At 42.1% G+C, this 13,448-nt stretch overlaps 1 protein-coding gene across 1 annotated transcript in view; it reads left to right on the forward strand.

Moving 5' to 3' along the window:
• Positions 1–13,448, forward strand: part of LOC147707999 (monocarboxylate transporter 10-like) — a 770,926-nt gene that overhangs the window by 208,626 nt on the left and 548,852 nt on the right. The window contains exon 4 of the mRNA XM_086925276.1: positions 4,800–5,006. Coding sequence (XP_086781402.1) covers positions 4,800–5,006 — 207 coding nt within the window. The remainder of the gene's footprint in view (positions 1–4,799; positions 5,007–13,448) is intronic.

The raw sequence follows: 13,448 nt of genomic DNA on the forward strand, positions 1-13,448 counted from the left end.
TACTGGGCCAAGGTCGAGTGGCCACCAGTCAGGGATCCAAAGGATACTTGCTTTGCCAAAGAGCAAGACCTCAGTCTTTGTTACATTACACTGGAGGCAGTTCCTCGCCATCCAGTGTGACACCGCTCTCATACCCTCAGCAAAATTCCCCTTGATTTTAGGGTCAAGGGAGCTGAAAGGGTAGAGGAGCTGAGTGTCGTCAGCGTAGGAGACCGGTATGAACCCGTATTTCCGCACAATCTCAGCAAGGGGGGCCACATAGACATTGAACAATGTAGGGCTAAGGCATGAGCCCTGTGGCACCCCCTTCGTGAGCCCCCTTGAGATGGAACGAAAGGGGCCCAGGCTGGTAGATTGTGATCTCCCGGCGAGGAAACTCTCCAACCAAGATAGTGCTACGCCTCCGATTCCTACTCCCTGCAACCGGTTCAGTAGGGTGTTATGAGACACGGTATCGAAGGCTGCGGACAGGTCCAACAGCACTAGAATCATGGAGCCCCCTCTATCTTGTGACATTTTGATCTGGTCTGTCACAGAGAGGAGGGCTGATTCAGTGCTGTGGTTGGGCCTGAATCCAGATTGGGATTGGTCCAGGCCCCCTGTCGCTTCGATGAAATTGGAGAGGGTGGTGTTGACGTGCTTCTCTGCCAGTTTGCTGATGAAAGGAAGGAGAGAAATCGGGCGAAGGTTGGAGAGTGTAGACCAGGGCAAGGTGGAATTTTTGCGAATAGGGTTCACAACCGCTTCCTTCCAGGCAGATGGGAGTTGGCCTTTGGCAAAAGACAGGTTAAGTAGGTTCTGAATATGAGGACCCAGTATCTCGATTAGCGGGGGGATGAATTTAGCTGGTATCAGATCAGTGGGAGAACCAGATTTAGTTTGGTTAATGAGAGTGGTCAGGTCCTTAATAGTTATTTTTGGGATGTCCAGAAGAGTTTCATCAGAAGTCAGTTGCGGGGCAGTTTCAGGGACCTCAGTTCCCAGGGTGTCAGAGACTATAGTGATTTTTTTATATATTGCTTCAATTTTGTCCTCAAAGAACTAATTAGCGTGCGAATGTGCTACCTAATGGCACTTGACCTGCCTGGAGTCAAAGAGCCCCCCCCCTCTTCCCTTTGTTATGCTGCAGGAAGGCTCGGCGTTCTGGGAAGGGCAGAGCAGGAAAAAAAGACCCTGTCTTTTTTCCTTCATGCCCAGAGAAGGCAAGGACTGTGTCCACTTCTGATCTGCCTCTGGCAGCGGCACTCCTCCCCTCTCTCTCTTTTTATTCCTCCAACTCTTTCTGTCTCTGTCTGCTCCTCCCTAGGTGCTGATTTCAAGAGACAGCACTTACCCTCTCTTGCCTCTCCTTTTCTTTATTTGTTCCCCTGTGAAATGGATCCAAAAAAGAGCAGAACACTTTGGCTGGAAATGTCCTCATTTTCTGACCGTTTTCTATTCCAAAGAACAACCTCGGGACGGAGTGAAAAAATAATTAAATACCTAAATAAAGCAATACAGAGTGACCAGCAGACAGGCCAGATTGTTATTTACACCCACACACATTAGTGCCACTTTACAGAGTTTGCCAGTGAAAGCGCTACTTTCTTTTAATCTTCTTTCTTTGAACAACATTATTTTCCCTGGGAGGAGAAGTGCACCATTCCTAAAGGGACTGCAATACCTGGTTGATAGGTGGAGTGGAAACGTTTAATATGATTGTTTTCAACTGTTTTAATTATTTTAGCTTATTAAATGTGTACCACGGCTCTGTGTTCGGGGATGTGGTCTTTTTTAATCCAAACTTTCCATAATGAGTTTAAAACCGTTAAGGTAACCATGTTGTTCCTGATTACATTTCACATGCTTTGCTTATTCTTGCATTCCCTATGAGTGTTTTTTTTTCCAGGTTGTTATTATATTTTTTTCAGGCAGCACTTTACTCTTGTCGAGTGTATAATTTGAATTTAGTCGCAGCACAATTGAGTTGTAGCTGAAGGCAGTGCGAGTTGCTCTCAGTGGGGCAGTATGGTGTTCAGTGTGCGAGAGGGTGTGGCACTCTGGCAAGAGCTGCTGAATTTGGAACTAGTTCCACCAGACCAGTTCCACCAGACCACTCTCCTGACAGCGCACATTCCCGTACTAGATCTTAGAAGGCCCAATAGACCTTAGAAGCCCTGGTGTCTTAGCACCAGCAGGTGAACCCTAACAGTGGCAAGTGTGAGTTAACCTTGACGGCCTGTCCACCACAATCCATGCAGTTCACCTCCAGTCTTGTCGGCAGGCATACGAAGAAGCACACACTAGAGCGACAGTGACTCTGTTACTGAGGTCACAAGACCCTCAAGGCCAGTGCACCTCACCCATTGGTACCTCCAATGGCCTTTTTCAGCAGTAGTAGTGCAACTTACCAGGGGTTGGAAATGTAGGATTGCATGCACACCAAACTTAGGGGGTGATTATAATGGCGGTGAGACTGCCACATCGCCCCGTCAGTGGCGGTCGCACCGCCATCGGTGACTGCATCACCTCCCGACATATTACACTTGCGGGCGGTTCCCTGGCGGTCGGAAAGACCAACCGCCATGCACCAGACGGGCTCCTTGAGCCCGGCAGTGCGGCGGAGGGGCTCGTGGTTCCTACTATGCTGGTGGTGCCTACCAGGCACCGCAGTAGGGATTACGATGTCCCTTACCTGCCAGCTTATCCTTGGGGGTACACCCACAATTGCAAAGCTGACAGAAAGGGACATTAGGGGCCCTTAGCAGGCCCCTTTCCCCCTAGCCCCCAGACATGGGACCCGGTGGGCACCTATAATGCACCCCTACATATCACTGCACCATGTGGCAGGCACTGCAGTTTGCCTGCCACGTAGTACAGTGATATATGTAACATGTCCCTTTTTGACATCGCGGCGGATGATGCAGCCAGCAGCACCTGCTGCAATGTAAATTTTAGGCACTGTGAACGCCGTAGTGGCAGTCGCATTGTAATGCCTATTGTGGGGCCGCCGCCTTGTAGGCCAGCAGTCCCATTGCCATCGTCATTAGCCCCTAAGTTCGCAAACATCATGGTCTCTGCTTCGTGCACAAACACTTTTAACCTGTGCAGCCTGCTTTCGGGCCACTGGAGTTATGCAGCAATGGAGGGCAAAATTATGTCACAGTGTTGACTAAATTATGCAACAATAAAAAGGCTGCATCGTAATGCGGTACATTTATGATACTGTATTATTTTGACATATTTATACATACTAACAACCTTTGCAAAGCTTTTGCCTCATGAGTACATGAGTACCTGTGTAACATACAAATGCAGCAGTGGGAAAGGTGACCAGTCAACCTTTGCAAAGGGCCCTGCACTTCACAGCAACATAAGTCACATTTCTTTTAGTAATTTTTGATTCGTTTGAGCTACAAAATTGTTTTGGGTGAAATCGTTAGATTATGCAGCAGATTCTGAATTATGTGGCAAATATGATACAGCCATAGTTAAGTGAAAAACATTTTTCCACTTAACTTAATTTTGCCCCAACATTGTAGTTGATCAGTTTGTAAGTTTCCCAAACACAAAAGTCGAGTTTGGGCACAATTTGCATTTTAAAAGCAGTCCTACAATACAGGGCTACTTTTAAACGTACCTCCGGCTTCAGCAGTGCACACATTTAAGCGCAGAAAGGGCTGCTGGCCTCGAAACTGCCATGCCCTATTATATTCTAGGGACTTAAAGGTAGTTCTAATCCCCTGCCCTATTATGTACTAGGGCCTTATAGGAGAGGTCATGCCAATCATTGGGGTACCCTAACCCATAGTGCAAGCTAGTGTATGTAGGTGTTTTCATTGTATTTTTAGTGTCTCTTTTAGCATAGCACTGGGCCTGGGCCTGATTAGGCAGAGGCCAGGGTCAGTCAGAGTCAGGTATCACCAGTACCAGTCAGCAAAAAGTTGGGGAGTGCCCAGGGCACAGGACGGCTTTCCAATACTAGAGAAGCACAAACTCAGAATTTAAAACGTAACACCATGGTTGGGGGGGTTCTCTTCAATGCTCAGAATTGATTTCTATCCTAATTAACCCATTTTCCAACATTAGGATAAGGAAAGACTGGAGAAAAATCATAACGCTCTAATCTATACCTTGAAGTTTTCATGCAGCTCTTTGATGACGCTTAATAGCTCACTGTTCAATGTTAGGATTTTAACTTATAAACTGCAAATACCAAAAGAATCTCTCAGACAAAAGCAAAAGCTCACTGACCTATTGACATGATATGCATTTTGTGATCTGCGTGGTACACTTTCTTTGCAGCAGGCATATTACCCCACTGTGGCTACCTTACCATGAGTCAAAACTTCCACTAGACAAACCTACGATCTCTCTCAATAAAGAACATTAATCACCAAAGTTATCTTCACATTTTTATTGTTGCCTGAAAATTGCTGGAGACCAGGAATGCAGCAACAGGTACTTTTCAAACCATAATGTACTTGCAAACACTACGCCCCCACCCTAAGTCAGCGACCTTTGTTTGCTTGGCGCATGAAGATCCAAGATTCATATACATGCTTTTTTAACATTTGGTCTGATTACTATGTGAATGTAAATAACAATGAAGCATACATGCAAACTGTGGCTACATGCCTGCTTTTTTCAATATTTCACTTCAAAAGTATGCGATTGTATTTGTTTAACGGGCGGTGATTTGTATAGGGTCACTGGAAAGTCCACAAAATTGTACCTGTCCCCCCAGAATTTTAGTGTCTCCTACGTCCCTGCTTTCAACGTCTCGAAAGCATGCCTCTTATGTACTGTCATTTTTTTAGGCATGATAATGATCAGTCGGTATTTCACCACCAAACGGTCATTTGCTACTGGAATAGTGATGGCTGGCGGAGCTTTAGGAACGCTGGTACAGTCTCAGATGCATCGACACCTCATTGAAATCATGGGATGGAAGAACAGCATGCGAGTATATTGTGGAATAGTGGCACCGTTAATCGTAGCAGCATGTGCATTTCGGCCTCTTCCAGGTGATATGTGCTCGCATAATTAAAAATGTTTTTGTTTCTACACATTCCTCAAAGCACTTTTCATTGTAAATATATATGTACATCTCTTAACATTTGTGAGACACTAACACACATTACAGTATGGTAAACACCCGAAATAGAACATCAACATCAACACCAATGGACTGGTTGAAGTTTAGATGGTGAACATTCCATGCAATGTTATTAAAATGATTTATTTACCGAAATTTTTATATTTTTTTCGCACCATATGTTAAAATTTTGATCCCCTAATATTCAAACAAATCGATACGCTTTTTTCTCGATTCATATGGGGATATCAAACAACACGCCGAGCATATAAGCACATCTCACTTCCAAGAATGAGAGGGGGTCTTGCAGCCCCAAATCTTAAAATATATTGGTGGGCTACATTGATGAGTTACAGCAAAGGCTTACTCATGTCGGATGATTCTCCGATTATTGAAGGGGACGTCCCTTCTCCGTGCAGACTCATTCTGGGAGCAGAAACTGGTGATCATTTGTGGCGACTAACATACGGCAATCACTTCAAAAAAGTCAGATTTAAAACACTGTTAGGTACTTACAACGCCTGATCTAACATCCGTAAAATACTAGGAATAGGTAGATACTCTTATTACACTAGTTTCATCCGAAATCATAACCTTCCAGGAATATTTCAGGATACGTGCATGATCAGATGGATCAATACTGGGATTACACATTTGGGGGTATTTTTTTCACCATTGGCCATTAAATCATTCGAGGAACTAAAGATGGAATTCGGGCTTGAGCATAGGGATTTTTTTAAATACCTCCAAATTAGAGACTTCATAATAAAAAAAGGAGGAGGCAGGGCTGAGTTTCAGAAAGCCCCGATTATAGAAGCTATTATAGGCAAGATTCCTATCAAAATAGGAGATATTTACAAAACTTTAATCTCATTGCTACCAGATGATCTGGATAGACATAGTCTCAAATGGCAAAATAAACTAAATATCACTATAGACGGCGTAAAATCAGCATTTCAATTCTCTCAAACATCACTAATATCTACGAAATTACAGGCTCAATATTATAAGACCTTCTTTTAACTATATTATACACCATCTCAGATTGCCAAATGGAGTATGGGTAAAGGCACGAACTGTCCAAAATGTGCTACACATGCCGCCGATATAGTACACATATTTGCCACATGCCATTCACTAACTATTATCAGATCAGAAATTTCTAAATTTCTTTCTGAAATTTTTCAAAATCCAGTCGTCATCACGACAACAGAAATAATGTTGGGACTAGAACAAGGTCTAAGATCCAGGGAAACACAGGGCCTGATATCCATATCTATGGCCATCTTCAGGATATGTCTGGCAACTGGATGGCTGGATCCAACTCCTCCACTATTTCAACAGTGGCGATCAAGACTGCTAGCTAGCTATAGCCTAGAAATAGCTATATACAGGAGGAAGGGGACACACAGGAAAAAAGGGGTCTCGAGATATGGGGCCCCCTAACTAATTGGCTGCAAGATAACGAATAATGATAGGCAGTAAGTAACTTATAAGTCATGTGAAACCAACATGACTTAATAACATGCAAACGAATGAACGAGCGAGTATGGAAATGGAGAATAAATATCTCTAACTTTTATAATTTATTCACCTAATAATCTAGCTACTTTACTTTTTTCTCCTCTCCCTCTTGTCTATGATTATGTGCTAGTATGTCCTTTATTATATGTCACCACATTTAGTAAGATCTAGTGAAATAAGTGTATATATTTAAGCTTTTGTAATGGAAGTCGTGACTAAAAAAGTTTATAAGCTGGCTGGGCATGGGTGGGGAGGAACAAAGGGTGGGAAGGGACTAAATTAAAAAATGTACTGAATAAAGATCTGTTAAATAAATTAAAAAAAAGAAATCATGGGAAGGAAGAACAGCATGCAAGTATATTGTGGAATAGTGGCACCGTTAATCGTAGCAACATGTGCATTTCGGCCTCTTCCAGGTGATATGTGCTCGCATAAAAAATTTTTTTTGTTTCTACACATTCCTCAAAGCACTTTTCATTGTAAATATATATGTACATCTCTTAACATTTGTGAGACACTAACACACATTACAGTATGGTAAACACCCGAAATATAACATCAACATCAACACCAATGGACTGATTGAAGTTTAGATGGTGAACGTTCCATCCTTCTGTATGGGAGACTTAGCTAGGCATAGAAACTTATTCGGGGACTGTGAGAAATTCGGTTGCCGGTTGAGGGGGTGTGAGCCCTTCTCGAGCAACAGCCACAATCCATTTCAAGGTGAACCACAAACAGTCACTAAATTAACTGATCTTAGCCCAGTGTTAGCTTAGCACAAAAGCATTCAGGCTTAGCTTAGAGGCAATGTGTAAAGTATTTATGCAGAATACAAATAGCAATAAAGTGACACAACACAAGGAAAACCCCACACCAATTTAGAAAAATAGAGTCAAATGTAATAAATTATTTTCCACCTAAACCATAAATATCCAATCAGTAGAACTGAAGATATGCAATTTAAAGTTTCAAGGTAAGTATATTGCCTAAAAGCACAAAGCTCCAACTGCCGTAATCTGGTCATGCCAGACCGGGACAAAGTCACAAGTTCAGGTCGTTTGCGATGGAGTGGGGGCTAATTACAGGGACCATGGTAATCCCACTGAGAACTCTACCATATTTCCTTGATGTGGAGTGTTGCATCACGCTGTGTTGGTTATGATAGGAGCTGTGATGTGATGTCCTGCATGGGGTTGCGTCACACTGCATTGGTTCTGATGACTAGCTTCGAGGGCTGTGATGGTGCAGCGCTGCAGTCGCCTCGCACTGCATCTGTTCTGAGCTGTGTGGACTGTGACACAAGGTTCTGCATCTAGTTGTTGTTCTGTGTCGGTTCCAGTGAGAAGCTGTGAGGGCGGCAATGCAAGGTCCTGCATCGAGTTGGGTCTCACTGAATTGATTCGGATGAGGCTGCTGATCAAAGACTGCAATGTGAGTTCCTGTGTTGCTCCGCATTGATTTGTCATGCTGCATCTGTTCTGAGGAAACTCACAGTTGGGCCAGGAGGAGATGCCAGCCATTGTGGGGGATCAGGACTCACTCTAGTTGAGTCTGGGCAGCTGGGCATATGCAGGGCAGGTCTCTGGTGCCTGTTATGGCCACTAGCTTATAAAGGAATCCAGTCAGCTAGCCCTTGGATTTACTCTGTTGGTTCTGGGTTCAAGGAGCAGGTTTAGTCTTCCTTCCACAGTCAACAGGGAAGTACTTCTTGTAGCAGGACAGTCCTTCTTCTAAGTCTGCTATGGGTACAGAAGTGACCTGAAGATTTGATCTGAGGATCCATTATTTATAACTGGTGCTAGGTTTGAAGTGGGAAAAACTTCCAGTCTTCCACCCTTATCTGGACCTGGAATTTCCTGTCTCTCTGCCTTGGCTCCACAAGGTCTGGAATCACAAAATGCTAGTGTGAAGTTCTTAATATGTGGGCTGAGACAATGTCTTTGAAGTGTAAGTGTGACAGGTGACAGCTCCGCCCCTCCAATCAAGTCAGAATGGGTCATTCTGCCAGCACCCAGTTCCTCTATTGTGTGGCTGTCTGGGAGGAATACACAAAGGCAAACTGCCAACAACCGCCTAGTCATGTGACCCAGGAACAGGCTGTAGACACCAAATGTTTAGGACAAGAACATGCAAACTTTCTACAAGTGGCATTTTCAGAATTGTGACTTAAAATCCAACTTTATCATTAAGTTAAAATTAATTTGAGAGTAAACATGACATTTTACCTGTTCCCAATCAAAGGTCATAACTTATTAAATGTAATAAGGTAACCCAATGTTATCCTATTGGAGAGGTAGGCATCACAGTAGTGAAAAATGACTTTGTGATGTTTTCACTACCAGGACATGTAAAGCTTAAAAGTACATTTCCCACATTTCAAGTCCAATGCACCCTGCCCTATTGCCTATTTAGAATTTTTAGACCTGGCACCATATAGCGTGGGTCTCCCTTCCATTTTTTGCTGTTGCCTCTTATGTTTTTGCTGGTTTTAGATACTTTGGGCACTGTGCCACAGAGCAAGTGCTCCCAATAGTAAATTGATGTATGGATTAGTGACTCCATGATTGGCTTGTTTGGTTTACTTATCAGAGCCTAGTACAGTGCACTGCGTGTGCCCAGGGCTTATAAATGGAATGCTGCTGGTGGGCTTGCAGCAATGATTGTGCCACCCACCGGAGCAGCTTGTAAGGTGTGTCTCAGGCCTTCCATTGCAGAGCCTCTGTGCAGTCTGGTACTGCCATGTTGACTTGGCAAGTGCACCCACTTGCCAGTCCCCAAACCTTCCCTGAGGTATGCCCAAGGGCAGGGTGCATTGTAGGTAAAAGATAGGACATGCCCTGATGTGTAAAACGAATTTGGAATGCCTGGACTCAGAATGATAAAATACATCTTTTAGTAAAGTTGGTTTTTACATTCTGTGTTTGAAAATAGGTATTTTCTTGCCTAACTGTCCAAGCCTGCTTCTGCTAGGTTATGTATTCCATGTCTGGTTTCTGAGTGACGGGATGGGGGGGGGGGGGTGGTTTCAAAAAGACAGAGTGAGTCAGCACAAGGCTGAATAGACCTACCTGCATGAGGAGTGGTGGGAAGAGTAGCACCTGGGCCTGAATAGGGCTGTGCCTGCCTTCCACAGTGCTGGCTCCACCTCCTGTGCTGTGTTTGAGGACCCTGCCCCACACTGACAAAGGAAGAAGGTGTACACTGGCAGAATGCACACAGAACTGGTTTGAACTAGGTAGAGACACTCTCTGCCTTCAGAAACAAAAGATTTTGGTGTATAAAAAGGAGGACCCAGACCACAGTACTTTAGATCACTTCTGCGAATCAAGATAAACCTTTGCTGAGGAGAAGAACCAGGACACTGAAGGAGGAGACTACCCCTGGGCTGTGTGTTTGGGGGTTGACCTGCAGTGGCTGCTTCATTGCCAAAGAAAGAAGAAGAGGACTGAGTTTGCTTTTCATCAACTTTAGAATCTCCAAAGGCTTGAACTTTGAGCTTGCCTCTGCCTGAAGTCTCAGGGATACAAGACTTCACAAACCAGCTCCCCCCTGAATTCCCTTGCAGGGAATTAAAGTGCCTGCTGTTCTGCTGGGCCTGCTGTGAGACTGCGTGCCGCTGGGAGCTGGTAGCGTGCCTCAACGACGAGAAGCATGTCGCCGCCGTAGCAGTTGCCGCCGCATCGCCAAGGAAGTGTGCCACCACTGCCGCAGTGGCCATCGCATCACCGAAACGCGTCGCATCCCCGGAGAAGCGTGCCACTGCCGCAGACGTTGTCGTCGCATCACCGGAGGAGCGTGTCGCAGGGCCTGTCGAGGTTCAGAAGATCATCGAGTCTCCGCACGGCTGTCAGGTGTGTCCGCATCGCATCAACGTTGTCGCATAGTAACCAAGACGCCTTTTTGTCGCATTGCAGCAGAGAGAAGTAGCGCATCGAGGCATCATCTTGTCGCATCGTACCGGAGAGCAGTAAGAAACGACGCATCACCTCCCCACACAGTAAGGAAGCGAGCATCAACTCCCCTGCGCAGCAGTAAGGAACCAACGCATTCACTCCTGAGTGTAAGGAACCAACGCATCACCTTCCCTGGGACCCTTTGGTTTGCTTTGCGTTACGCATCCAAGGTACTTTGAGAATAAAGTGTTGCATTTACAATCTTAAGAGAACTGAGCTATTTCCTGCCATTTTAAAGTCTATTTTTGAGTACAGTATTGTGGATTATTGTTGTTTAGTCTTGTGTTAAGTCTATATAAAAATACTTATTTTTATAACACAACCTGTGTGGTGTCCATCTGTAGTGTTGTCACTGTATTACTGTATGTGTTCACAAATGCTTTACACACTGCCTCTGAGATAAGACTAGACACAAGGGCCCCTATTTGGTCAAAGGTACCTACCTCTGCCAACTAGAGACCCCCAAATCTAACAAGAAAATACCCTAGTCTTGATGTGTATATATATGAAAGATGGAGTTTTGGGCCTGGCAAGAGGTTTATTTTGCCAGGTTGAATTGACAGAATAAGATTGCAAACAGGCTGGAATGGCAGACCTGAGATATGTTTAAAAAGGCTATTCAAGTGGGGGGCACAATAGGTATTGCTGGAATTAGTAGTGTAGCATTTCATTTCAGACCCTGGGAACGTGGTATATCACGTTACAGGGGACTTATAGGTAAATTACATATACTAACCAGGTGCAAGCCATTGTTACAATGTTTTAGGGAGAGAGTACAAGTACTTTAACACTGGTTATCAGTGGTGAAGTGCACAGAGTCCTAAAGCCAACAAAAGCAAATTCTGCAAAGCAGGAGTGGTGCAGGCAAAACGTTTGGGGACGACCCTGCAGACAGGGCCTGTTCCAAAAGGCCCCAACCCCCCTTCTGAGTCTCTAAGTCATGGTAGACTATTCAATACCTTGATAGGCTTCCTTGCTCAGGCGATAAAACATAGACAATGGTCCTCTCCTGCAGAGGCACTTGTCAGTTCTATGTCCTTCTGAACCCAGTTGGATTCTCCTCACTTGTGAACCCCATCTGTGAGACTCCTAACTTGAATTTGCTCATAAATACATCCCAGCAGGTAGACAGTATCACCATGTTTAACAAAGTGACATGGCCCATTCCTTTCCTTGGATAGGATCTCTGTCTCCAACGGTGCACAGTCAAAATATCGAGTCATTGATGTTGATATGCAGTAATATCGACACCTAAATATCGCAGGTAAGAAATTTCGATTATAATAATATTGATGTATTAAATATTGTTTTTGATTGGTGTATGTAATATCGATGTAGGTAATGTCGATGTTCAAAATATCGAAAAGTAAAAATATTGTAGTTTTAAGTATTGTACATTGTAATTGTTTATATTTTATGTATGTTTATTTTCTAAGATATATTTATGAAATTTTAAATGTTAGAAATATTTTAGGAGCGGGATGTAGGGTTTATAGGGGATAAGGGTGGGGAGTGTTTTAAAAATATATAGTTTAAAAAAAAAATTTGAATTACGAAATAAAATTTTCGAATGTAGAAATAAAATTTCAAATTTTAGGAGCGGGATGTTGGGATAAGGGTGGGGAGTGTTTTAAAAATATATAAAAAAAAATAAAAAATAGAAATACGGAATTTAAATTTAGAATGTAGAAATAAATTTATAAATTTTAGGAGCGGGATGTTGGGTTTATAAGGGTTACGGGTGGGGAGTGTTTTAAAAATATATAATCATAAAAAAAATTCGAAATTATAATTTTGAATTTAGAAATATTAGGAGCAGGATGTTGGGTTTTTAGGGGATAAGGGTGGGGAGTGTTTTAAAAAATAATTACAAAAATAAATAAATTGAATTACGAAATTTAATTTTAGAATTTAGAAATAAATTTATAAATTTTAGGAGCAGGACGTTGGGTTTATAGGGGATAAGGGTGGGGAGTGTTTTAAAAATATATAAAATAAAATAAAATTACAAAATTTAAATTTCGAAATTAGAAATAACATTTTAATTTTTAGGAGTGGGATGTTGGGTTTATAGGGGATAAGGGTGGGGAGTGTTTAAAACATATATATTTTAATAAAATAAATTTAGAATTACGAAATTAAAACTTTGAATTTAGAAATAAGTTTAAAATGTTTTTGACTGGGATGTTGGGTTTATAGGGGATAAAGGTGGGGATTGTTTTAAAATTTTAAAATTAATTAAAAAAAAAATTTGAAATAGGAAATAGAAGTTTAAAATGTATAAATTATTTTCAAATTTTAGGATAGGGATTTTGGGTTTATAGGGGATAAGGGTGGTGAGTGTTTTGAATATATATTATTTTTTGAAAATTTTAATTTAAATATGATTTTTATAATTAGGAAGTGGAAACTATTAATAATTTTTAGGAGTGGGATGTTCGTTTATAGGGGATGAAGGTGGAGATTTAGAAAAAATTGGGAGTTGATAGATTTTATAATTTATATTATTGTAAACATTTTATAGTTATTTAAAAGTGTGGTGTTTAGTTTATAGTGGGTGTTTGCATTTTAGAAAAGAATAATGTCAATTTCTTTTAATATTTGATTTTGAAAGAAAAATGTAATATTTTAATAATGTATTATTGTTTTTAATTTAATTGTGATTAGTGTATTAATGTTTATTGGATTTGGCATAGTAAATTAATTAGGTTCAGTGTCCACCACATACTTAAATTGAATGTAGACTGGAGTGGGAATAGTACATTAATTAGTTTTATTATTCAGCACCTACCCAAATTAAATGTAGACTGGAGTGGGAATAGTACATTAATTAGGTTTATTATCCAGCACCTATCCCAATTAAATGTAGACTGGAGTGGGAATAGTAAATT

Source organism: Lissotriton vulgaris, chromosome 6 (assembly GCF_964263255.1).
Source record: "Lissotriton vulgaris chromosome 6, aLisVul1.2, whole genome shotgun sequence".
In the NCBI taxonomy this organism is placed as follows: domain Eukaryota; kingdom Metazoa; phylum Chordata; class Amphibia; order Caudata; family Salamandridae; genus Lissotriton; species Lissotriton vulgaris.